The following is a 24,759-nucleotide window of genomic DNA, read 5'->3' as shown; positions in this document are numbered from 1 at the left end:
GGGGGTTAGAGCTGGGTAAACAGCAGGCGGCAGCCCTGAGACCCAGTGCCTGGGACTCAGACAAGGCAGGCCAGCTGCAGAAGGTGCCTTGCTGGGCATCTTCTGGAGGCATGACTGCAACCAGAACAATGCTTCTATCCAGAGGGAGGGTGCCAAGGGTGGCATTAGGGCATATGCACTAGGAGGTGGAGGGTCAGAAGGGCAGCTGTTCATCACCCTGAAGCCACACCACTCAGGTAGCTCCTTGCTATTCCCTGGGTTTGAGGATAACTCCCTCTTAACACTCAACATGGAAACCCCCAGGCAGAGGACCATTGTGAAATGGGCTCAACATTCATGGAGAGACACACCTGCTGTGTGCCTGCCTCCTTTCAAAACCTATGTCAGGGCCTGCATCTTGCTCTCCAGGGGGGGTATGCTAGCTACTTGGGGGTGATCTTTCAGGCCAGCAGCCCAGGGAGCTTGACCATTAGGAGACCCAAGCTCATGTCCCAGCTTGGCTACAGGGCATCTGTGCAACCCTGGACAATTGCTTCCCTTCTCTGAGATAACAGTTCCCTTCTTTGTGAACTGGCAATACATGTGTGCTTACTTGCTTTCTGGGCTCCAGGAGAGGGCTGGGTCCTAAGAGTTTGTTATTCCTTTGGGATCCCCTGTCCTGGCCAGTTCTAGGGTAACTCCCCTGGGAGACCCTCCATGCTGGAGAGCCAACCCTGGGCTCCTGCAGCCTCCTGTGCTTCTCACTGGAGAGGTATCATCCCCGGGTCTGTAATGATTATTGTCCCTGCCCGACTGGCCCATCCCTAGAGTCAAAGGCAGCAGCTTGTGTGCAGCAGCACAGATGGTTGAGAACGGGGACTCAAGCCACAACCCCAGTTGCTAACTTCCCCTTCGGGGGTGACCCTCATTTCCCATCTGTGCCTTCATATACAGTAGAAGCTGTGTTATTACATCCCCATTCAATACTTAGGGAGACTGAGGTAGAGAGGGGCAATGGCTTGTGTAGCAAACGTGTGGCATGTATTATGTTATCCACACATTCTCACTTACTCCTCACAATCACGGCTCTCCAAGTCTGGTTCGTGGACCAGCAACAGCATCATTGAGAACTTGTTAGAAAAGCAAATTCTGGGGCTCCCTCCAGACCCCACTGAGTCAGAAACTCTGAGGTTGGGCCAGTCCACCTGGCTTCTGCAAGCCCTCCAGGGGATTCTGATGCATGCCAAAGTTTGAAAAAACCTGCTTTACAATAACCTTACCAAGTAACCATCATTATCCCCACTTTACATATAGGGTAACTGAGGCACGGTGAAGGCAATTGGTATAGGACCACACTGCTGTAATCGGGGTACCAAAATTTTAACCCAGGTAGTCTGGCTCCAGAAACGTGCTCTTGGAGACCAACGAGATGACATCAGGATCAAAAGTAGGATCAGCAATCTTTGGCCATTCACTAGTAACTCCGTATTGAGCGCCTTCCATGCGCCAGACACCGTGCTAGGCGTTGGGACCAAGGGGCCTCGCTGTCACCATTGCTAGTCCAGGAGAGGGAGTGGATCTAGGAGAACAGGTATCTGCAGGTTACATCCAGAAGGGAAGGGTAGGAAGACAAGCTGCGCGACCCCTTTAAAAGGCGGGGCCTGGAGAACGGAACTGCGGAACGCCACTGACAGACGCGCCCCGGAGGCCAAAAAACGTGCACCGGAAGCGTCTTAGGCGTGCGGAGCTGCGCCGCAAGAGGCCTCGCCGCTATGGGCCGCAACAAGAAGAAGAAGCGAGATGTCGACGATCGGCGGCCGCGGCTCGTTCTTGGCTTCGATGAGGAGAAGCGGCGGTGAGTGCCAAGCCCAAACCAGACCCCCTTCCGTCTGCCGGCCAAGGCCAGGTCCGGGCCGCGCACGCTAGCGAAGAGGGCCCTTCCGGCCCCGCCCCTTGGCGTGGCCCGGAGCTCCCCCGTTGAACGGAAGCGGCCTCTGTGGTCCCCCAGCCTGAGGAATGGAATCGCCTTGCCTTCCCTTCTCTAGGTCTGGCGCTGCTGGGGTCCCGCGGGCTGCCGCGTGCCGGGCTCTCGGAGCCGTGGCTTCGACCTTCCTAGCCCAGCCGTCCCGCGCGCAGTAGACTCAGCTGTTGTTGGTGAATGAAATGAGAGTGGCATAAGTTCATTTATACACTCACCAGACGTTTACTGAGTATCTTGAGTGTGTGCCAGACCTCGGGGCCATGGAGCTGGACCCTTAGGCCGCTGCGTCCCCCGCTTAGAGTGCCACCCTGACCTATGGTGGTGAGTCAGCGGAAAACCTAGTATTGGGCCCTGGAACAGATGGGACGGGTACAGCCAGCAAGAGAGATGAGAAGGGGCTGAGATCAGGTAAGGGGAGAGAAGGAAATGCTGGGGGGTCATCAGGAAACTCAGGGTGGCATCAGCAGGCCCTATCGGTGGGCACAGGGGCAGGTGTCCTGGGGAAGCAGGGTGTTGGTCCAGTAGAAAGTTCGTCGAGGTCTGGGTGAGTGTGGCCTTGAAAGCCCTGCTAGAAGAGGCTTAATTCACTGGGTGATGGAATTTGCCTGTGTAGAAGGGTCCCCTCCTGCCTTTCTAGATCATATGACATAGAGCTGGGACGTGGGACAAGAATCATGATTAATTTTTCCTAACCATGAAAAATACTGAGGTATAGTAAGACCAGGAGGGTCTCGAACTTGAGGCTGAGATTCCATTTTAAAAACTGGGGAGTTAGGAGGTAAGATTCCTGACATATTTTATGGTGATTAGCCAACAACCCACCCTATGTTAAGGCCGGGTGAGCAGTCCTAAAGGATATGTCCCCGCTGCTTGAGGGTAACCATTATTTTGGAGAGGAACAGGATTGATAAATTCCTTGTGTTAAGTTTATTTTGCAGAATGTCTAGAGGACAGACTGTGGATGGTGACGTAATGTCTGTCACTGTAGACTTCACGAAACCACATATCAAGCCTACTCTTCTTTGGCCCTTTATTCAATTCTTGAAATCCTTAAAAAACATGAATCCTAAGCCTTACGAACGTCCTCTGACGCTACCTGTAGCCCCTTTCTTTTCTTTGAGTGTGTACTTTGCCTTAAATAAAACCTTGCTGCTCAGCTTTCTGTGTTTTGTCTCCACTCTTCCAAGCCTGTACGGCAGTTACTAAGAGACCCCTTTCCCAGTGGTAAGCATCTTTGTTACTTCGCTACCTCATCCAACCTTCTAGACTTAAGCACAAGTCTTCACTCTCTCTGTTCTACTTAAGACAGGTAAGGAAGGCTTATGAGAGTTTTTTGGACTTGCACGTTCCATTGCCTGGGTCGCCTGGACGGAACTGCAGCTGTATGGTCATACTCCTTTTACTTGCCTGCCCCTAAATCTCCTTTCTTTGGGAAGTTCTCAGAACATAATCTCCCTCCACCTAGTGCTCTGTGGCTCCCCCAAATTCCCATGCCATGCAGATCAAGCAGACACTGGATGCCAGGGGACCCTGGCTTCAGGAGTTGGTAAGGGATTTGCCCTGTGCCGAGTAGGAGGTCAATGGACTTCCCTTTCCTCCCTCTGTTCTTCCTTGCTCTCTGCTGCCTGCATAGCTGCCGCCATTCACTACCACTCTCACTTTAATGAATTCCTTCCTTACACCCATCCAACCTGTTCAGGAATCTTTTCTCAGTCAGAGTCAAGAACCGTCCCTTGGGTTGAGGTCTCATAATGCACAGAGAGATGTCCCTAGATTAGATTGCCTGACAACGCATAGACCCACAGCCTGTGCCCGCCATCTGGCCTTGCTTCTTGAAGCTGGGGGCCCTGGAGGGTAGTGGATGGAAAGAGGCAGCATTCCCTCTTTTTCTGAACCTTACATACTCAGTGACCTTGGAAAAGTAACCTACCCTCTCTGTGCCTCAGAGTCTCCACCTATAAAATATGGGGTTGGTACCCACTGCACAGGTTGTTGTGAGAATACATGAGTTAATGTGTGTAAATTCTTGAAACAGTGCTGGGTGCAAAATGAGCACAGTATTAGCTGTTTTGTCTTCCTAGAATAAGCCCTTGTTGTATCTCTTCCTGATTCTGCAGATTCTCCCTTTCCTCTTCCCTTTAGGGAGTACCTGACAGGCTTCCACAAGAGGAAGGTGGAGCGGAAGCAGGCAGCCATTGAGGAGCTCAAGCAGCGGCTCAAGGAGGAACAGAAGAAGCTTCGGGAGGAGGTACCGAAGGGGAAGGGTGGAGGGGGTTGGGGGGGGGAGGAGAGAGAGAGAGAGAGAGAGAGAGAAAGAGTCTCTGACTCCCAGGGGACTTGCAGGCCTAGATGGCCTGCATAGGGGCATCTGCAGGGATGAGGGGAGGGGTGGGCAGGCGGCTTGCATAGACAGAGGTCTGAGGAGGGTTTAGGAGGGAATCTCCTGGTCATTCACTCTGAGCCGTGGTCTCACTCTGGAGTTGAACGATGCTCTGCCTGAGGTTGGGCTGAGAGGTCATATTCACTGTGTTCCCTTCCCTTTTGATTTCAGCGCCACCAGGAATACTTGAAGATGTTAGCAGAGAGAGAGGAGGCTCTGGGTAAGTCCCATTCTTGGCCTGACCTGGAGCATAGCCAGTGGGCATTGGTTTATTTATCCCTTAGTGTGGGAGGGGTGGGGTATGGGGGCTTCACAGAAGCTGACTTCCCTAGCTCCAGGAGTCTTTGTAGTGACTTGGGGGCCAGGGGTGGTCCTCAGGTACGTCTGAATGCAAATGAATCAGAGACAAGAAGAATGAGACCCACACTTCTTGGTAAATTGATCCTGAGCAGAAACCCCAGTTTCTGGGGCCTGGAGGGACTAGGGGTAGGGGAGAAGGGGTGGCGACAGCTCCTGGTGTCACACAGGTTTGCACTCCCCAGAGTATGAAGAGGAGAGTTGGATCATTTACGGCATTTGTCTGCAAGCCAGGCTCCGGAGCTGGTGGCCTCCTGCATACTCTCCCATAGAGGAGAGGCCATTGCACTCCAGGGCTGGAAGTGGGGCTGGAGCCTGGTTACTTGTGCCCTTGGGGGTAAGGCCTGGTTTTGTGCCCACCCCATGCAGAGGAGGCAGATGAACTGGATCGGCTGGTGACAGCAAAGACAGAGTCGGTGCAGTACAGCCACCCCAACCACACAGTCACTGTGACCACCATCAGTGACCTGGACCTCTCAGGGGCCAGGCTGCTCGGGCTACCCGCATCTGAGGTGGGTGTCACTTCGCAGCCCTGGGGAAGAAGGGACACGGGCAGACTGGCTTGTCAGGGTAGCTAAGTTCTGGTCCATGCCATGGGGGATTCCAGTGCAAGGGCTCTTTCCCCTCTGGGCACCCTTTAGGGCACAGACGACGTTCCTGACCCCTGGCGCTTTGAGAGGCCAGCCCCACCACCAGGCTGTGGGAGCTCGGGTCTCTCTGCCCTGCTCGCTTTCCTCTCTCCCTCAGCAAGTGTGGGCTTGCTGATGACAGCCCCGGTCACCTGTGATCGCTGTGAAGATGAAAGTGGTCGATCCAAGAGAAGCAGCTAGGAGAGCTGTTTATTGTGGTGACTCCGTTTGCAGGATAAGCAGCCATAACACGGCACGTCTGTGGGCACCAACAGTGGGCTTTCAACCTATGGGTTGTGACTTACTAGCAGGCTGTGACTGCATTAAAAAAAAAATAGAACAGAATACTGTTAAAAATAACAGAAAGTGCCATAGTAAGTATTCTCATGACATGTTTGTTTCAGTTAAAGTTGTGTCTGCCTGGGTTGTGTGGAAATTTATATGTGTACATATGCTCAGCTATAAGGTAAACCACATTTCTTATCATGAGTTACAGTGTCTTTAGGTCCTGAAGCAACTATTTCATCACATCCTCACTGAGCTCACACTATCTTCTGTTTTGTGCTTATTCTCATTCTTCTGTAAGGTCTGATGCAAGGGTCCCATTTTATGCATTCTTTCATCTGTGAGTGTTGAAGTGTCCACTGTAGGCTCAGGCAGTGGAGGATTTGAAACACAGCTCTCCCCTGTGTGATCCCTGCTTTGGGACACTCACGATTTTTCTGCCTGCAGCCTTCTCTAAGCTGCGATCCAGGCTTGGGAGGTGGCAGGTCATGACCCCGCTTGACAGGGCTGGGATTGCTCAGAGCGCCCACCCAGGCCTCCTGCTCTTCTGTTCTTTGTGACCGTTCTTGTCTTGTGCTTCTTTAGCAAGGGGCTGGACACGGGTCCAAGGAGGAGGCATCCATGGAGAAGCCAACCAGAGCCTTACCCAGGAAGTCCAGAGACCCCCTGCTATCCCAGCGGTGAGCCCCGGCCTGTCCTCCCCTTTGAGCCCGCTCTTCATGACTGGCACTCATGACAGGGCCTGCAGAGCCACCTCCTGTTGGCCTGTGGGGGTTGGCGTGGGGCAGGTGTGGGGTCCAGAGCCGCCGCTCCACCTGTTGAGTGAACCTCAGCCCCTCCTCCCTGCCCACACCTCTGCCCCCTGAGAGTGGCCAACCATGGGGTCCCTTAGTGCCTGGGGTGGGGACCTTTCTCTGTATGAGCTGACGAGCTTTCAGGGCCTCTGGGGTCAAAGCAGGCTGCCTTTGAATGGATTTGGTACTCCCAGCACTCGGGGCCTGTCCTGACTTCCCCTCTGTGAGCTGGGCAGTCAGTCATCCCCTAACCCACCCATCCACCATTGGGTAAACTGAGTCCCCAGCCTCACCAGCCATCCACCCTCCCACAGGATCACCTCTCTCACAGCATCGCTGCATGCTCATAGTCGCAAAAAGGTCAAGAGGAAACATCCCCGACAGGCCCAGGACTCTGCCAAGAAGCCCCCAAGTGCCACTCGTACCAGCAAGACCCAGCGCCGCCGGCTGACGGGCAGAAGTTGGCACAGTGGAGAGTGAGTCCCGACCGCCAGGCCGGGCCCCAGCCTAGGCTAAAGGACCCGCCTGTCTCAGCGTGGCTGGCCCAGTAGCTCATCCTGCCCTGAGGGAATGGCTCCGAAGTTGGGATGCCAGCCCCTCTCTGGCCTGGGACTTACACCCCAGAAGGAGCAGTGGGCTGAGGACTGGCTTCCGCCATCAGAGCCATTTTTGGGGCGTCTTCCTAAATGTATACCCCACTGGGCCTTCACCAGATGTCTGAAGCTGGGTGTACTTGCGGCTGCTTCGTCTCTGGCTTTGATGCCACGCGCCAAGGGCCGGCTTCTGTGTGGGGAAGCTGTCAGGGGAGTGGGGCCTTCCTCACCAGCAGGTTTTCCTGTGGGTATGAAGAGGCAGTGTTAGGTCTTCGCCCCCTACCAGGTTGTGGACCAGGGTAACCACTGGTAGGTCCAGATTCCCCTGCTGCTCTGAAAAGTGGGCTACTGGGGCAGGTGGGTGAGCAGGGCCTGCTCCGCCCTCAGGTGGCTGAGACTCCGGGCCTGTCCCTGCTCCTTGGCCTCGTCAGCCTCCTCCACTGAAAGTAAAGAGGTGGAAATGGGAGCTCTGGACATCCCTCCCCAGACTCGGGCAGCTTCCCCAGGCTTCCAGCAACTCCCAGATGTTGGAGCCCAACAAAGGAAGGATTAGTCCTTTTTAAAGAAAATGCATCTTTACTTGCCATAAAATGTGGCCCTTTCCAAGGAGACCCCTCAAAAGGCCAGGTGTTTGCAAGACTGCCATTTTTCCATGCTCCTGGGTGCAGTTTCAGAGCCGGTGAAAACCAGCCTTGTTCCTTCCCTGTCCCCACTTATGAGTGACCCCCCTCACTTACATACCCCACTATTTCCCTGACCCAGGAGTTGCATCGGCAGAATTCAGGTCCACCTGCGGCAGGTAGACGTGGTGCCAGTGAGTACAACCAGGGCGCCTGGTATGGAGCATTGTCACACGCCCCCTCCCCTTGCCACTTAATGAGTCCTGTGATTCTGGGCCAGAGCACAGGAGTTTGGGTTGTACCTGGTTGGGCAGCCATGTTGGGCCCTAATACTAAGATTGCAAAGGGGAGTCTTGGTGAAGCTCATGGGCTAGTGTCTTGCCAATGGGTTTCAGGCCCAGGCAAGTTCACTATGGATTCAATGTGACCAAAGAAATCGACAACAAAACGTTCTTGGGGTGAAAGGGTTATACCCAACTTTATTTCCAGGTGGCAGGTCAGTCACTAGACTCCCGTTCACTCAGAGCAAGCCTGCATGCAGCAAGCTGGTCTCTGCCTCTGGGCCCCTCTGTCCACACAGCCATCCCCTGGGCCTCTCTGCCTGCACAGCTGTCCCACACAGTCATCCTCTGGGCCTCTGTCCTCGGCACTGCCACCACTCCAGTCTCTGCTCTCCTGCAGCCGTGCCACCATGTCGTGCACAGAGCACTGGGCGGAGCTCTTTATATCAAGTGCATTGCCCACAGGTGTGCAGTGAGCTAGTCAACCAGGGCCAGGTGAGAATCCTGGCCACAGGAACTCTCATTTTATCCACAACTAGTAAGAGAGGTAGTCAAGGTGAAGGACAGTGCTGTGATGGGGTCGCATCTGCACTTTCTCCCTGGCCCTAGGATGTGCACCGTGCCTGCAGGAGAGGGCACAGACATCTGCAGGCAGGCCTTCCCCTCCACGCACCGTGTAGAGGGGCTGCCATTGTGCAGACTCGGACAGTGGCTCTGTTAGGCTGTGCCTGGGGGTGGACAGGTGTGGCATTATTAAAACCCACCCTCAGGTGATACCTGATGATGGCTGGTGTGTGTCTGAAGGCCACACCTGGGAACAAAGCTCAGGGCTTGTGGCAGGGAGGTCCCATGACCTGGCTCCTCAGCTCCTTCGGCTGCTCTTCCTGCTCCCTTTCTGCTGTCCATCCCTGGGTTTGGGCTGGGGTGATTCACTCCCCTGCGCTGCCTCCATCCCGGGCAGAGAGTGGGGCCTGTTGCCAGGCTCCCAGGTGGTTCTGGCACCCAACCCAGGGCAGCAAATGTGAGCCTCTCCCTCACAGGCCCCTATGAGCAGGACCAGAGCAGGGCCCAGGGGGTCAGTGCGTGCAGCAGAATCCTGCCTTTGCTGCTCGGCCACTGTGAGCTCCTTGCCGTGCTGAACTCTCTATTCCCCATGTGTGAGATGACTGAAGACACGTATCTCTTAGGGCTGCCTGAGGCTGAAATGAGACCACGTGCACGACCACTTCCCATCGCACCTGGCGTTCCCCAGGTGCACCGCGGTGCTCACAGCTGCTGCCCTCTGCTGCAACATCTGACCTGGGTCTCTTCTCCTGTCCCCACTAACACGGGTCATTTATGACTTACTTTATAATTTGTAACATTTGTAAGTACTAAATTCTCATCATTCCCTCCTATGAGTGCCATCAGTTTTTCCAGAAGATCAAGGAAATTGAGTCACGGTGATTTTGGCAATTCTAGGATCAGGAGGGGTGGAGTCAGAACCCTCTGGGGAACTTTTCTCCCAGGAGCTGCTCTTGTTCCACACCTGGATTCTTTCCTCATGCTGCTCTGTCTTGTGGACCCAGGGGTTGGAGCCTCTCAGGGCTTTATAATGGATTAGGTTTAGCTGCATATAATACACGATAACATTTTAAAATAACTGGCTTATATGGAGAGGAGTAACAAAAGATGGGAAGTAACTAACCCGGAACAGGGAGGGCTGGGGGCTGAGATGGCAGGCTGTTAGCTTTTTGCGTGATGCCATTTTCAACACATGGCATCCACCTCATGGCCCAAAGTGGCTGCTTGGGCTTCAGCCATCATACCTGCTTTTCAGCCAGAAGGAAGGAGGAAGGGATGGATAATATGCCCCTCCTTTTAAAAGCAGGACACTTCTCATGTGCCATCGGTTGGGAAAAGGGCAGAGGTGTGGGGCAGGAGGAAGAGGGAGCTCCTAGGTGCAGGAAATGCTGGGGACTGTCTTGTTCTGGAGAACTATGTACCCAGATAAGAATTAGGGATTGTGCTACTAAAGGGAGAAGTGGTATTTGGGTATAAGCAGATTCTCCCACAGAAGCCAAATAAGTACAGGGCTGTCAGGAGGGGACCCACCTGTGAAAAAAGCCATATCAGACGCTTACCTTTTCCTCAGTTACTGCCTTAAGCTTCCCTGTGAGTCAGCCTTTGGCTGGTACAAGGAGCAGTGGCCTGGTTCCTGGGAGCCAAGCCTAGCTCTGTGGAGGGAAGACCTCTCCCCGGTAGGAAATGTTTTGGGGTGGCCCAAGTCCTTTCTAGGGGAAGAGGTGAGCAGGCCCGCTGTAGCTGGCTGCCTGAGTCGGAAACTGCAGAGGAGAGCGTTCTGTCATCAGGGAAGCCTCAGTTTCCACCCTCTCCAAGCTCCCCATGACTGCGTAGGGCTTGAAGTCTGCTGCTTTGAGCTGTTTTCCTCCCCTTGCCTGTGCAGTTGAGAGAGCTCCAGTGACTGTGTTCCCTTCTTTTAAACACTGATCGCACTGTGACTTGGTTATGTATCCCAACCAGACCATGAGCCTTCTGAGTAAGAAGCTGGGTCAGGAATTTCTGTTTTTGCCTCTGGCATAGGGCCTGTCTCACCACAGGTTCTTAGCCAATCCTGGCTGAATTACATGGGACCCATCCCCTGCCCTTGGGTGCTCCCAAATAATCCTTGAAATCTGTTCTAGAATGTTCTTGGCCCTACTGCCATGTTTGCCTGTCTGAGTTTCTGAATCAACTTTTTCCTCCTTCCCATCATCATGTCCATCTGTTCTGGGCCTCTGCTGAAACCCTCTTCCCTGCCCAATGTACTTTGCCATCTCCCACCCTAGATGGCATGATTAGCCGATAACCAAAGAAAAGAGGATGGGAAACGTTGTGAGCACACCTCTGATGTGCCAAAGAGGTACACTATTAACACAATAGCATTGTGAAGTGGCTGTTAGCTCCATTTGACAGATGAGAAAACTGAGTCTCGGAGAGGTTAAGTAACATCAAAAGTTACCCTGTCATGGCTAATAAGATGGTCTTTACATGTCATGGAGAAGATAGACATATGGAAGTCTCTGGAGGTCAGTGTTAGAGATTCATACAGTCCCGGGAGGCACAGAGCTGAGAAGAGGCCATTCAAGAAGGCTTCCAACAAGAAGTGCCCCCTTGACATGAATTTTGAAACATGGCTTGGTTTGGCCAGGGAGATAGGGGAGGGGATAGGTAGGCAGACAGAGGTGCCCTGGTGAGGAAAAGTGGGGAGGGTCAGAGGAGGAGAGAAAGCTGCAGTGGCCCACAGGGCCCTGACCGTGACGGGCCCCCACCATTGAGCTAAAGATCTGGACCCTTATCCTGTGAGCAGTGGGAGCCCCCGAGGTGGGGGTGGAGGTACAGCCGGGAAAGTGAGGGTCAGCAGTTGTCACAGAGATCTCCCTGGTGGTGGTGTGGAGGGGTCCTGGGGGCACTGGAGGCGCCAATTACCCAGGGGAGAGGAGGAGGACCTTCCCATCATGCAGGCACCCACTTAACCCTCTTACCAAGCATTAACGGAGCATATACCAAATCCAGGCACTGGAGGTGCATACGTGAGCCAGATGGGGTGGTCCCCACTCTCCAGGGACTTGTATTTCATGAGCCACAGCTGTGGGGAATCCTCACGGTAACCCCACAGGCTAGACAATTCCATCAGCCCATTTTGCAGGTCAGGCACATTGAGGTGTGTCCCCCAGGGAAACAAGCCGCACCCTAGATACATGTATTTTAACACTGCTAGACCAGCAGAACTAGCCCAAGGCCTTACCTTCAGCGGGTTCATTCACATGGTTCAGAATGTGAAAGCACTCCAGGAGCAATGACAGGAGCCCAGCAGAGTGAACCCCTACTTAAGGCTGGGGAAGCCAGGGAGGGCTTCCTGGAGAAGCTGGCGTTTAAGCCATTACTAAGGGGGATGAAAGTCTATCTGATTTACCATTTCAAAGACACTACATAGAACAAAAGACCTGCAGACTAGTTTGGTTTGACTCACAGAGTTTGTAAAAACAATTTGACTTAGCCATATTTTAAAATGTTAAGTTCATATAAAATTTCAGATTTCTGGCTTCTCCAGTAAAAGCAAGCCTGGCTGCCCTGAATCACCAGTTCAGAGGGTAGCCATGAGCTGGAGCCAGCCTTGGTGGCCCCTTCAGAGACTCCCGCCTTCCTGCCCCTGCTCCGTGGGGTCACAGGACCCTGCAACTCTACCTTGCCTGCCCAGAGCCCTGGACTCCCCAGCAGGCCTGTGGACAGGGAGGCGAGGACCATTCCCGCTTGACTGGGGCTACAGCTGTCTGCAATGGTTCTGCTTCCTGCACCTCTGAAGAGTGGTGTCCCAGCCACAGGGAGCAGCATGAGCAAAGGTGCTGACACAGCCTCTCTAAGGAGCAGAAAGGGAGACGGGGTGATAAATGGTGACACTGCCCTGGCCGCCACTGTTTACACCCTTATCCCTGAGACATCTGAGCCACCCCCCAGAACTTGGGGAGTCTGTTTTTTAGCCCAGGCTTGGTTATCAAGTAACAGAGTGGCTTGGGCAGTTTGCTTGAACCTTGACTTTCATGTCTGTAAAATGGGAATAATGGCTGCTCTTCCATCAGAGGGATGGTAGTGGGAGAAACACACTAATGTGCGTGTGAAGAGGTCAGTCTTGCCTTTTTGGGAAAAGGAGGGACTTATTACCTAGATTACCAAGGGTCCCTCTTCAGGCCTTAACCACCCTCACTGCCCCTGTCCCCGCCCAGGAGGGGGCCTCCTCCAACAGTGCCCTTCGCTCCTCCTCATATACCCTTGGCTCCCCAGCCCCCTCCTCCTGCCCCTCCAAACATCTCTTCCTCAGGACCATGACAGCTGCCCAGCCACCCACCACCCTCCCCTGCCCTCAAGGACCCCAGCCAGGCAGCTCCAGAGAGGGTGAGCCCTCAGGACAACCCCCCAGCCAGACCCTGGCCCTCCCCTCCTCCCTCAGTCTTTCCGCTCCAACCCTGCTGCTGTCCCCCTAGCCAGAAACGCTTTTCCCCAAGACCTGCAGGGCTCACTCCCTCTTCTCCAGGTCTTTGCTCAGATATCATTGTCTCAGGCCTTCCCCTGACCACCTTATTTAAAACATAATGCCCTCTGCATAGCAGCCACTTCTAACCCCCTTCCCTGCCCCATTTTTCTCCTTAACACCTTATCACCAGCCAACACACTCCATAGACTGCTTATTTACCTTGTTTGGGGTCTGTTTGTTTCCACTAGAACATAAGCTCCACCAAAGCAGGAGATTCAGTCTTTTGTTGGCTGATGTAGCTTCAGCACACACACCTGAGCAAGTAGGGGCTCTGTTAGTATTTAGTAAACTGAATTCATTAAAAACTGGGAGTGCCACCCTGACTGGCTCCAGGTTTCACTGATTGCCAAGGGCTAGAGCGCTGGGGCCATATTCTGAGTTTCAAACACAAACCAAGTACCCACCCCACCCCAGGCTCAGAGAGCTCGAGAAACTTGCTTAAGGTCACATAGCTGGGAAGTGCTAGAGCCAGATACTGAGCAAGAGTCTCACTATTCCCCATTTTGCCTACAGTAATTGGGACCAAGCAGAAAGCTCATTGTCTGTTATGAAGCTGTGTGTTCGCCCATTCCATCCTGGGCCAGGATGACCTGTTCAGGGACTCTCTCCCACTGGTCAGTGGGCTCCTTATCTCAGAAGGAGCCACCTTTTACTCATGTTACCATCTCCCCAGTGCAGGCCTGGCGTATACCAGGTACATGTGAATGAGAGAATCAGTGAATGAAGATGCTCTGTAGTGGCTGGTGGAGTCAGATACGCCAGGGTTTTAGTCTTGGCTAAAGCCTCTTACTAGCTGCGTGACAGTGGCAACTTAACTTCTCTGATCCTGAGTTGCTATGAAATGAGGATCTTAGTACTTAAACCTTCTGGTTACTATGTCCTCATGAAAGTAAAGGTTTTGGAATGGGAGCTGGCATATAGTACAGAATTAATGCTAGTTTTTAAAAAGGCAGACTTTTTAAAAGGGAAGAGCTGTGCATTTTGTGTGTAAGCTCCACATCAGTGGAAGTGTGTAAATGGAGGTTGAAAACCCCTGGGCATTTCATTTCACCCTCGCAAGTACTATTACCCTCCCCATTTTACAGATAAGAAAACTGAGGCACAGAAAGGTTAATTCTCCGGCCCAGAGTCTGGGCTGAAGCCAGCCTAGGGAACTGTGGCAGGAATGAACCTACGGGAAGGCGGTCACCAGGAGCCAGACCCGCCAGTGCTGCCCCCCTCATGTGACCCCTGGTGACCCAGACCCGCCGCTCAGGTTAAACGTGCAGCGGTCCCGCGCTCAGGGGCATGTGGGCGCCGCCCACCTCCACGCCCCTTGTTCTCGGGTTGTCCAATCCCACAGCCTTCGTGTAAATGAAGCCCCTAGAGAGCCTCCGCGAGAGCGGCAGGGGCGTGGTCCTTCTCCACCTCCCGGGTAACGTTCCGATTCATTGTTAAAATACCGAGGCTGTGACCTGGGCACCCCACCCCGGGACCCCCTGTGCGCGGAAACCCGGGCCGAGGTTAGTTCTGGGCAGCGAGAAGGATGGTGGAGGGAGGAGGCCGCGGGAGCAGGGAGGGGCACATGGAACAGAGCCCCCGCCGCCCCCAAGGAGATGAGTCTGAGGCGACGCTTCTTTTTGTGTCCGGCCAGGAAAGAACCGCCCCGACTGGGCGGGGATGGATGCGCACCCCTGCACCACTGGAAGCAGAGAAAGACGGGGGGAGATGACGCCCCAGGGAGGACCTGGAACCCCGGGGCTACCGAGGGGCCACTGGGTGCTCCCCTACAATGTACCCTGCGGCCTGCATAGGTAGAATGGTAGAGAAGAAGCCAGGAGCCTTCGCCCTGGCCGCCCCAGGGAAGGACGTGAAATTCCCTAGCGCTCAGCCGAACCTGGCAGTTAAGGCTGGCTCCCCTCGGCCGCCTTGAAGGAACCTCACCAGGTGAGACCTGGTTTGAGCCTCTGACCGGAAGTCACCGTAAGGTACATGGCGTCTGGGGATATGGGTTCCTCTCACCCCACTCCCACCCTGGGGCTCTTCAAGTCACTACTGTTTGCACCCCCCCGACCACCTCCAAGAGCACAGTGTTGGAGCCCTCGGTGGTAACCAGAAGGGAAAGCCCTGTGCTCCACGCAGACACCAGTTTCTCTTTGGCTAAGCTCTGCCAAAACCTGCTGTGTGACTTTAGGTCAGTTATTTTTGTCCCTGACTTTGCCCTTGACTCTGGAAATGCCTGGTGCCCCTTTTGCCTCACTCCCAGGGTTTCCTGAGGGCCTGTGTGAGTTGTCAGTGTGGCCCACCGCCCCTCACTTCCACAGACAGCGGGGAGGCACACAGACCTGGATTTGCATTCAGTTTAGCCACTGGCACCTTCAGCAAGTTATGGCACCTCTGTGGGCCTTAGCTGCCTCATCTGAAGTGGGCATTAGTTTTATCTACAATGCAGGATAACAAGGCACTCAAACTTTGGGGTACATTGGAATCACCTAGGGGATTTGTTTAAAATGCACACCCCCAGACTTCACCTCCAGAGATCCTGTCTGGGCAGATCCAGGGGGCAGGGGCGACTGGGAACATCCATTGTATGAGCAGCTTGGCTGAGTCTCCTTCAGGGTCCCCAGAACACACTTTAAGCAACACCTCAGTAACAGCTAGCAATCACCTGTCAAATGCTTGGCAGAATGCCTGGTGCTTTGTGGCTACTTAATGATTGTTTGTTGAGTGAATAAGTGAAGAGATGAATGAATGGCGGGTAACCTTGTTTCCGTGGTCCTTCTCTGTGCAGGGCCAACCTGGGACTGGGATCTGGATGGCCTGCCAGCCAGGAGTCGCCTGGTCCTTGTCTCCCCCCTTCTTCCCAGGCCCCACCATTGGATCACCAGAGCTCCCCCAGCCTGATGCAGCCAATATGGAGGGGGTGTCTGGGCTTGCCCCCTGTGAACACTTTGAGGCCAGTGAGCTTGCCCAGAGCTGCTGTCAAAACTGCTTCCACCCTGAGGAGGCCCACAGAGCACGGCACCAGGTGGGCCAGCTTTCCTGAGTGGTTGTGGTGGTTTGGGATGGGGCGTCTGATGGGCTGGGCCTGGCTGGGCCACTAACTTGCAGTTGAACCCAGACACTGGCCTTCCTCCTGGGCAGAGCCTCAGTTTTCCCATCTCTATGTTGAGGTGGTGGGACCATGTTACGTTTCCCAAATGCCAGCCATTCTCCTCCTGCTTTTATGAGTTTTTTGCTATAGCCTCATGTAATCTCTTACTTAGCTTATTGTTCCTTAAATCAACACCCTTTTTTCACTTATACTAAGACAAAACTTTACATTACCATCACAAATAGAAAACTAGGATCATGACCTTTATATAGAAGGTTAAAAAGGAAAACCAGAAACGTCATTAACTTCTAACTACAGAGTATTGTCAGCTGAAGGCTCTGAGCCTGAGTCCTGCTGTCTTTCTGTTAAAAAGGATATTGGCGGGTGCTAAAGAGGCATTAAAGATAACTCCAGCACCTCCTGGAGGTGTTCTCTTTGAAGGTATTGAAGGAGTGGAAGGGGAGGTGTTTTCTCACACTGTGATTGTGCATTCTTAGGCCAAGCCCTCTACAGGCACTCCCAGCCTCAACCCACTATGGCTCCATCATTCCCAGAGGGTCCTGAGGCTCCACTTGAGCCTGGAAGCCAGCTCCATGCAGGGCATTAGTCTCCAAGAGGTTGACAGTGTAAGGGAACTGCCATTCAACTTTGAGCCAGGCAGGCCAGAATTCCACTCCTCGGTTTGCCATTTACCTGCTGTGTGACCACTCATTTAGGTGTATCTTTAATGCCTCTCTGCTTCACTCTCCTAATCGGGAAGTGGGGCAACAGGCTTCTCATTCAGAGCATCTGGCAGCCAAGTCAGATTCAGACCAAGGCTCACATGCTTAATTCAATACTCGACAGTTTCCTCTTGGATTCAGACAGGTCTGAGTTCTAGGCTCAGTCCCACCTCTTCCTGGCTGAGATCTTGGGCCAGCTCATGTGTTCACACAGATTGAATAGGTGCTTACAATGTGCCGGACCTTATGCTACATGCTGGGCAAACAGTGGTAAGTAAAACAGGCAGTCCTAGGTTTGTGGGGGCTTGTAGTCCAGCAAGAGAAATGGAGACTAAGAAAATAATCATGCAAATAATTATGTAATCATGGTTGTGGTAAATGATGTGAAAGAACAGCGAGTGGACAAGGCAAATGATAGGGCATCAGGGAACGTTTCTCTCAGAATGTGACATTGCAGCTGCTTGGTAAAGGCTGTGGGGGCCTTGGCCAGGGAAGTCCAGGAAAGGAGGAGAGGAAGGGAGCGGTGTGTGCAAAAGCCCTGAGGCAGAAAGGAGGAGGCACCTTGGAGGCCAGTGAGATGGAGGGGCAGAGGAACTCCAGAACAAGGGTGGAGAATGGCTGAGTCTCACCGGGCCTTTGGGGGCCTTGTGACATACTGAGGAGTTGGGACTTTTTCCTGACACTTGGGGAGCCACTGGAGATTTTAAACAGGGGAGTAATGTGATCAGATTAGCATTTTCCAAAGCCACTCTCACTGCAGGGCAAAGAATGGAGTGCAGGGAATGATGAATTGAGGTAACCAGTGAGGAAAAGGTGTAATTACTCATGGCAGAGATGACAGAAACTTTGAAATGGAGACCAATGGACTTATTTCAGAACTGACTGCACAGGAGAATCTAAAGGATTTGGTAACTGAGTGACACAGAGGGGGTGGAACACGGCTGACTTGGAAGGTATTTCCTGAGACAGGGTAGTCGGGATGGGAGCCCTGTGTGGAGCTGTCCCTGGTGATGAGTGAGAGGTGCCTGTGGGGGGCGCCCTGGAGACAGAGGCTTTGCTGAGTATACAAGCTCAGGAGCCAGACCTTGGTGGGTGATAGGGGCTCTCAAGTCATCAGTGTCTGGTGCTGATGAAAGTCTTGCTCACAGACAAGCAGTTTCAAAAACTGGAGTCATAAACTCTGTGTGTTAAAAAAGCATCCCTGCCCTTGATGGAGCTGTGCGGTTCCCAGGTGGGTCCCTCATTACACCTGGGCACCAGCTTATCCCTGTGGGACCTGACGAAAGTATCTCCCGGGACTGGAACAGGTTCTGACATCTGCACCTACCCTGCCATATGCAAAAATGGCCCCAGGTCCCAGGGCAACCCTTCCCTAACGGTTGCTCCAGCTCTCCTAGGATCCTGGGCCATCTGCCTCTCTGCCCTACTCTCAGTTGAGCCCCCCATAGCCTGGGAGATCTGGGGACCAGTTATCCCTGGAAATCATATACCCCTTTTTATGTATTCTCAAGAGTATTTAACATTCTATTGATTTAACACTAATAAAGTTCTATTTGATATTTTTACATAATTATACTGAGGAATGTACAGACCAGGCACTGCTCTAAGCCCTTTACAAATACTAAGTCATTTAATTCTCAGAGCACTCCTGGAGGTGGGTCCTCTTACCATCCCAGTTTTATAGAGAAAACCGGGCTCAGGGAGGGAAGGCTGTCTGAGGTCACTCAGCTGGAAGGTGGAGGTGCCAGGACTGGGCCTGATGTCTGTCTGAGGACAGAGCCTATACTGACTGCCTAGACAGGAAATCAGAGCTGGGGACTGGTTGCTGGGCCGCTCATGTGGGCGGTGGGCAGTAATAGGGGCACAGGGTGAAAGGGATGGGGTGCCAGGTCGGGTGCTGGGTCCTCCTGGGCCCAGCTGGGCTGGGACCCCTTGGTGATGCCCAGTGAACTGCTCCTCATTCACGTGGCAAGGTCCCCAGGGCAGCCAAGGTGCCAGGCTGGGCTGTGGATCTGACACCTCCTGCTGCCAGGCTCTGATCAGAATCTGGCTCTGGGGCAGGGGACGAAACTGAACCCAGACAGACCTCCTCTGGCTTGGAGGGCGCCACAGACACCCAGACCCCACTCCTCGCCACTGCCCGGGTCCTGCTACTGGTAGCCTTCTTGGAACCACTGGAGTCTGTGCCCACCCTGGGACTGTGGCTTTGGCCCTGGGCTTTGCGCTCCAAGGTCCCCAGGGAGCCATGCCTAGGCCCCCGCCCAGCCAGCTCTCAGGTGAGCCACAGGGATCAGGTTCCCCCGGTGTCATGTCCCGCATTGTTCTTGGCTAGGCCCTGGCTTATGAAACTGTAATGAGGGGCCCCTGTTCCTGCAGCCCGCCCCTCTAAGGTTTCCACTGCCTCGGCCGCTGCTGCCACGGCCCAGAGTTGTGGCCTGGGAGGGCGGCAGCGTGGGGGCCTGAGCTGGAGCCCCCCGGGAACGAGGGTGCTGACAGCCGCCAGCCACAGCCGCCAGAGCCCAGGTAACCTGAGACGAGGCAGGGTACAGGGTGCTGTGGCTGCTGTCTCCCACCACCGGGGAGGGCCCTGCCACCCCGGGAGGTGGAGAGGAGTGGGGGGGCCTTCTGGGAGGTGAGCAGCCGTTCCCCCTGGGTAAGCCCAGCACCAGCCTTTCCAGGTGTGGCCTTGCTGAGGGCTGGAGGGAGAAGCAGTGGCTAGGGCCCCGCCCCCACCCCTGGGGCCTTGACCCCCCAGCCCCGGAGCCCCCCACCCCTCCTTTAGTAGGGCAAACCTGTTCTGTCCTCCATGGACTTACTTTCCCATCTCCTCCTCTCTCAGCCTACCTCTTCCTCCCTCAGACCTTTTCCTTCATTCTGCAAGCTGGCTTAGTCCCGCCTCCTCTACCCTCCCTCCTCACCCTTGTCCCCTAGGTACAGAAGACCCCTTTGGGGCCTTTTGTCACGTCACGTCCTCAAACTCACACACACATATGTGCCAACACACACATATACATAAACTTCCATGCACCTGTGCAAACATATGCATTAGTGTACCCACTGGATTTGCATATACATGCATGCGTGTGTGCATACTTGCACACGCAATGGCTTTACACACACACACACACACCTATACACACATGCATGCATGCACACCCCGTGTACCTCTGCCAGCACCCCGGCGTGGGTCCCATGGGGCGCTTCCATCTTGACGGACAGCTCTCCTGGAGAAGTGTGAGATCCCAGGAGATGCTGGGAGGTTCTTCCACACCACCAGGAGAAGATGGGGGGAGGGACTGGGCAGGGGAGGGGAGCCCCCACGTGGGCCATGAGCTGCCTCCTCTCTCCAATTCTGTCCCAGGATCCCAGGAGCCCTCCAAGTGCTGAGGTACCCTACTGTGACCTGCCCCGCCGCCTGCCTGCACCTGAGGACCCACTCGGTGCTCCAACCTCCTGCTGCCAGTCCGTGGTGGGCCTGGGCTTCAGTCCAGGGCCTGAGAGGTAGGTAGAGCCCTGGGGGCTGGGGAGGGTCTCCCTAGGGTAGGATGCCTTTAGCCACCCCATCTGACACCCCTTCACGTTGGCAGCACCTGTCTGATGGCTGTTGGTGTGGGTCACAGGGTCAGTCCACACAGGCAGGCAGTGGGCATTTCCTCAGGCCCCAGCTCAGCTTCACTCCATGGTATGGAGAGCTATGCACCTGCCCTGAAGTGGGCATGGCCCACAGCCTGATCATATTTCCTGGTTCCCTTTGCACAGTTTTAAAAGATCAGTCTCTCAAAGCCCCCTGTTAGTCCCACGCAATTCTATCTCCCTCTCTTACTGAGCTTGAGGACCCCATTCCTAATCCAGTGACAGAGGGTTGGGGCTGGGGCCACAGCCCTGGTTCACAATGCAGCTCTGTCTTGCCTTTGCTCTGTGAACTTGGCCAGTCCCTTGACCTCTCTGAGACTCAGTTTCTTTATCTGTAAAACAGGAATCACTACACTCACTTCAAAAGGAGGTTGTAGCTAGACATGGCAGCCCATGTAAAGAACCATCACAGAGATCCCTCAGTTTGGGCTCTTCCACTCTAATGTGAGGTGTGGGTGTTCCTGGGTGGGGGTGTTACTCCCTCATTCCCATTCCTTTTTGGGGAAAAAGTCATGGGATCTGTGTCCTCTCCCAGGGGCCCGTTGGCAGAGCTTCCTGCCGAGGGCTCCAGAGCCGCCTCCAGGGGCAGGAGCCGGGAACCGGGGGCAGTGCCCTATCTGGAGGGCCTGGCCTCCCCGCCGTGCAGCAGCTTCGACAAGGGCCCTGACTCTGGCCCCGGCTCCAGCCCTGACTGTGACACCCCTGATGATACCAGCAGCGCATCCTCCACGGTGAGCTGGGCGCAGGAGGCCAGGAGCAAGGGCACATCCCCCTCTGTGCCAGCCCTGAGGTCCCACCCAAACGTCCAGACAATGGCTGAGCCTCTCACACCAGGGAACTGGGCCAGGGTCCCCTGGAGACTTGGCTGGAGCCTCAGGCCACCCAGACCAACCACCTGGGAGGGGAAGGGGTCTCTGCAGGGCCAGCACAGGGGGCTGAGAGTCTAGCTCTGCAAAGAGGGAAGAAGGAGTTTCAGTTCACAGGAAGTTCCAGTGAATCAGCAGCGGGCTCAGGCTGCCAAAACCTCTCAAGTCACAGAGGACCAGGGTGTTGGGCGTGGTGTCCAGAGCAAGGATGGGACTGGCCCTAAGCCCTGCCCTGGTCACACCCTGCCAAGCCTGTGACCAGCCCTGGCATAGATATCCAAGGGACAGAGGAAAGGGAGCAGGTCGGGGTGGGGGTGCACCGGCAAGGGCTGGGGGCTATTTGGCTGGGAGAAAAGAGACCCAGGGAAACTTGGGGGGGCAGGGTTTTCACCCCTCAAAGGGCTGTCCTGGAGCAGAAGGGGCAGGTTATCTATGAACTTCCTGGGCAAAAGATGGGAAGGCAGGCAAGGGCTTAAGAAAGCTTACCACCAGCTTTAAGGTTTGGGGGTGGGAAAACTGAGGCCCAGAGAAGGGAAGCCCCACATCTTGGAAGTGAAGGGGCCAGGCTTTGAACCCACTTCTCTGGACCCTGGGAGTGTCTCAGGAGGGGGCTGCCATGCCAATGCCCTCCTACCACATGCTCAGACTGCCTGGGTTCAAATCCCCTCTCACATAAACCATTTCCCAGCTGTGTGACTTTGAGAAAGCTCTTGGCTCCAGTGGACAGGCTGCCTTACAGGGTTGACTTAAGATTATCTGAGTTAACACCTGCAAAGAGCCCAGCAGCGAGCTAGGTATACAGCAGGTGCTTATTCAATGTGTGTTCCTTGCCCTTTTACTCCTCCCCTTCTCTGACAGAACTGGGACACTGACGAGAGGCGGGAGGAGGCCCCCGCCTGGGACGAGCTCACTGTGATGATCCCGAGGAAGCCCCAGGAGGGGCCAAGAGCTGACAGTGCCCAAAGGGCTCCACATCTCCTCACCCAGCCCCCTGTAGGACGAGATACTGCAGGCCAGAAAAAGGAGGGTGAGTCTTTCTACACCAGGCTGGTCCCTGTGATCACAGGTGTGGTGATAGCCTGGGACCTGGGACCCAGAGAGCCATCCCATTGGTCATCTGAGTCCCTGGGCACATTTCACTTTGGTGGCCTAAGTCTTAGCAATAGTAACAGTTCCCCTGTAGTTATGTAGCAGCCATGATGTGCCATGCTACCTGCTTTAAATATATCATCCCATGACCGGTTAGTTAGGATCAGGTTGCAAGAGACAGAAACTGGCTGAACACAAATGGAGTATCTCACATACATAAAAATTTAGAGGGATGTGACTTCAGGCATGGCTGGATCCAGGTGTTCAAACAGTATCAGAAATCTGGTCTCAGCTATGTTTTCTTCTGTATTGGCTTCATTCTCAGCTAGACCTCCCCCAATAGTAGCATGATGAGCAGCAGTGCCAGGCTGTATTCTACCTGCTTATCACCTCCCGAGAAAGGGGGCACAATCTTCCCAATTGGTGTAATTAAAGTTCCAGGAAGGGTTCTCCCTGGGGGACCCACCATGGGTTGTGTGTCCAACCTGGTGATCAGGATGGGGTCAATCCCCTGTACAAACCTCGTGGCCTGAGAGTGGGGGAAAGGAGATTGCCCAAAGGAAGCCAGGGTGATCCTATTCCCAGAGAAAGGGGAAAGAAGGCTGCCGCCGAGCCCACAGATGCCCATGACACTGGTCAGCATCTCCCGAGTGTGTGAGCCCAGTACAGGCAATGGGAGCTTGCAGAGCATGGGAGGTGGGGAGAGGAGGTGGTATGGGGGGGTTACCAGCAACCAGACCCTCCCTTCAAACCTGTTTCTCCTGCAGCCTGTTCTACATCAGCACCATTCTAGTGGCTTAGGCTCCAAGTCTTGTGTTGTCCTGATTTTTCTCTTCCTTTACCCTTTGTGTCCAATCAGCAGCACTTCTGGTCGGTGCTGCCTCCAAAACACACCTGAGATTTCTGCCCTTCTTGCCATCTGTACCAGCACCCTCTGGCCAACTGCCCCTTCAAGCTCTCCTGTTTTTGCCTGGCCCTTTCCAGCCACAGCAGCTGAAGCCATCTTTCAAAAACATTAATCAGATCTTGTCACCACCCCATCCCCATTGCCTTGGCCTCTCAAGCACTGGGGTGAGGGTGTGTGGGAGGAATGATAGCACAAAGGAACCAAATGACACCCTGGGGTGGGAATGGCCTGATGGGCAGGTGGGATTGTGTACTAAATACTTGCTTTTTGCTCCTAAACACAAGGGCGGTGCATGGGGGGGACCTTTACTGTGTGATTTGTTTGATCAAAGGCAGTCACCACTGGCCACCTGGTGGCAGATTCTGAAACTGCAGGCAGGGGGCTAAGGCCAGGAGGACATCTCTAAGATGCCCGGAAATCCTTAACATCTCTCTGGGGGCACCTCCCAATCTGCACAGAATACTTTGTGGGACAGACTGTGCAGAGCCCTGTTGGCAGAGGGACAGGGCACAGCATGCCCTAGGATGTCTGTAGAGCCTGTCCTGTATGCCCACCAGGGGGGCTACAGGAGTGAAGTCGGATCCTGGGTGGGCCAAGCTCAAAGGGATGCTTGAGATGGACAGGGAAGAGAAGAAGCCGGGGCTGGAGGCACTGACCTGGCTGCGAGCCCCTGGGAGTGGTGGCAAATGCCATCTCTGCCAGCACCCATGCTCAGAGAGTGGGAAGACTCCAGGACAAGGCAGAACTCAGAACTGGAAGGTGGCAGCACAGTATCATTGAGCACGTTGGTGTGCTAAGTGCTTTTCTAAGCCCAGGACTTAGAATGGAAAACAAGAAGGCTAGGCCCTTACCAGTGCTTAGTGCAGAGGCTCGTGGGGGCAGGCAGAGTCTTGCCAGTCATGGGAAATCCCTGGATTTTATTCCCAGTGCAGTTTGGAGCCCCACAAGTTTCTTCTAACCTTTTACTTTGAAATAATTTTAGATGTATAGAAGAGTTGCAAAGATAGGAAGTACAGAGAGCCTCTATTGTACCCCTCACCTGGGATCTGTGAATGTTGACATCTCACATTACCACAGCACAGTGATCAAGTTGAGAAGTTAACATTGGCACAGTCCTGCTAACCTACAAACTTTATTCATATTCACCCATTTTCACACTACTCCTGCCCCCTTTCTGGCCCAGGATCCCACACTGCACTTGGTTACCACGTCTCCTTCATTTACTCCAGTCTTGATAGCTTTTCTGTCTCTCATTATAAGCAGGGGTGAGCTCACCAGGTTTGCTTTGGGAAAGGGTCTCCCTGGGTGGAAGTTGACCTTGGACTAGATCCCACATGCTGGGGGACTATTGCTACCATCCAGGAGTGGGGAGGAGGGAGGAGATGGATTTGGAGGGTCACAGGCCCTCAGACAAGAACATTGAGAATTCCAAGTGCTTCTGTGGGCTCTGTGCCAGTTCCCTGCTGGGTGCTGGAAATTCAGACTTCAGTGACGCTAGC

General features: G+C 54.2%; 2 protein-coding genes across 4 annotated transcripts in view; both read left to right on the top strand.

Annotated features, from left to right (window-relative positions):
• The first annotated feature begins 1,534 nt into the window (after positions 1–1,534).
• Positions 1,535–9,296, top strand: NOL12 (nucleolar protein 12). Of its 3 annotated transcripts, XM_036891539.2 has the most exons (7): positions 1,541–1,834; positions 4,103–4,208; positions 4,512–4,560; positions 5,067–5,209; positions 6,197–6,291; positions 6,720–6,881; positions 9,087–9,296. In XM_036891539.2, exons 1-7 carry the CDS (start codon positions 1,752–1,754, stop codon positions 9,094–9,096), a joined length of 648 nt encoding a protein of 215 aa, XP_036747434.2. In that variant the 5' UTR covers positions 1,541–1,751; the 3' UTR covers positions 9,097–9,296. The 3 variants fall into 3 exon arrangements, with proteins under 3 accessions (XP_057342373.1, XP_036747434.2, XP_036747435.2); XM_057486390.1 differs by lacking the exon at positions 9,087–9,296 and having other exon boundaries at positions 1,535–1,834; positions 4,078–4,208; positions 6,720–7,119; XM_036891540.2 differs by lacking the exon at positions 9,087–9,296 and having other exon boundaries at positions 1,551–1,834; positions 6,720–7,119.
• A 6,567-nt stretch (positions 9,297–15,863) lies between these two features.
• Positions 15,864–24,759, top strand: part of TRIOBP (TRIO and F-actin binding protein) — a 50,161-nt gene continuing 41,265 nt past the window's right edge. Inside the window, exons 1-4 of the mRNA XM_057486385.1 lie at positions 15,864–15,977; positions 20,127–20,266; positions 20,934–21,129; positions 22,123–22,291. Of these exons, the coding sequence (XP_057342368.1) occupies positions 15,864–15,977; positions 20,127–20,266; positions 20,934–21,129; positions 22,123–22,291 (619 nt within the window). The remainder of the gene's footprint in view (positions 15,978–20,126; positions 20,267–20,933; positions 21,130–22,122; positions 22,292–24,759) is intronic.

Source organism: Manis pentadactyla, chromosome 10 (genome assembly GCF_030020395.1).
Source record: "Manis pentadactyla isolate mManPen7 chromosome 10, mManPen7.hap1, whole genome shotgun sequence".
NCBI lineage: Eukaryota > Metazoa > Chordata > Mammalia > Pholidota > Manidae > Manis > Manis pentadactyla.
Note: the sequence above shows the minus strand (reverse complement) of the source record. Positions and strands in the feature narration are given on the sequence as shown.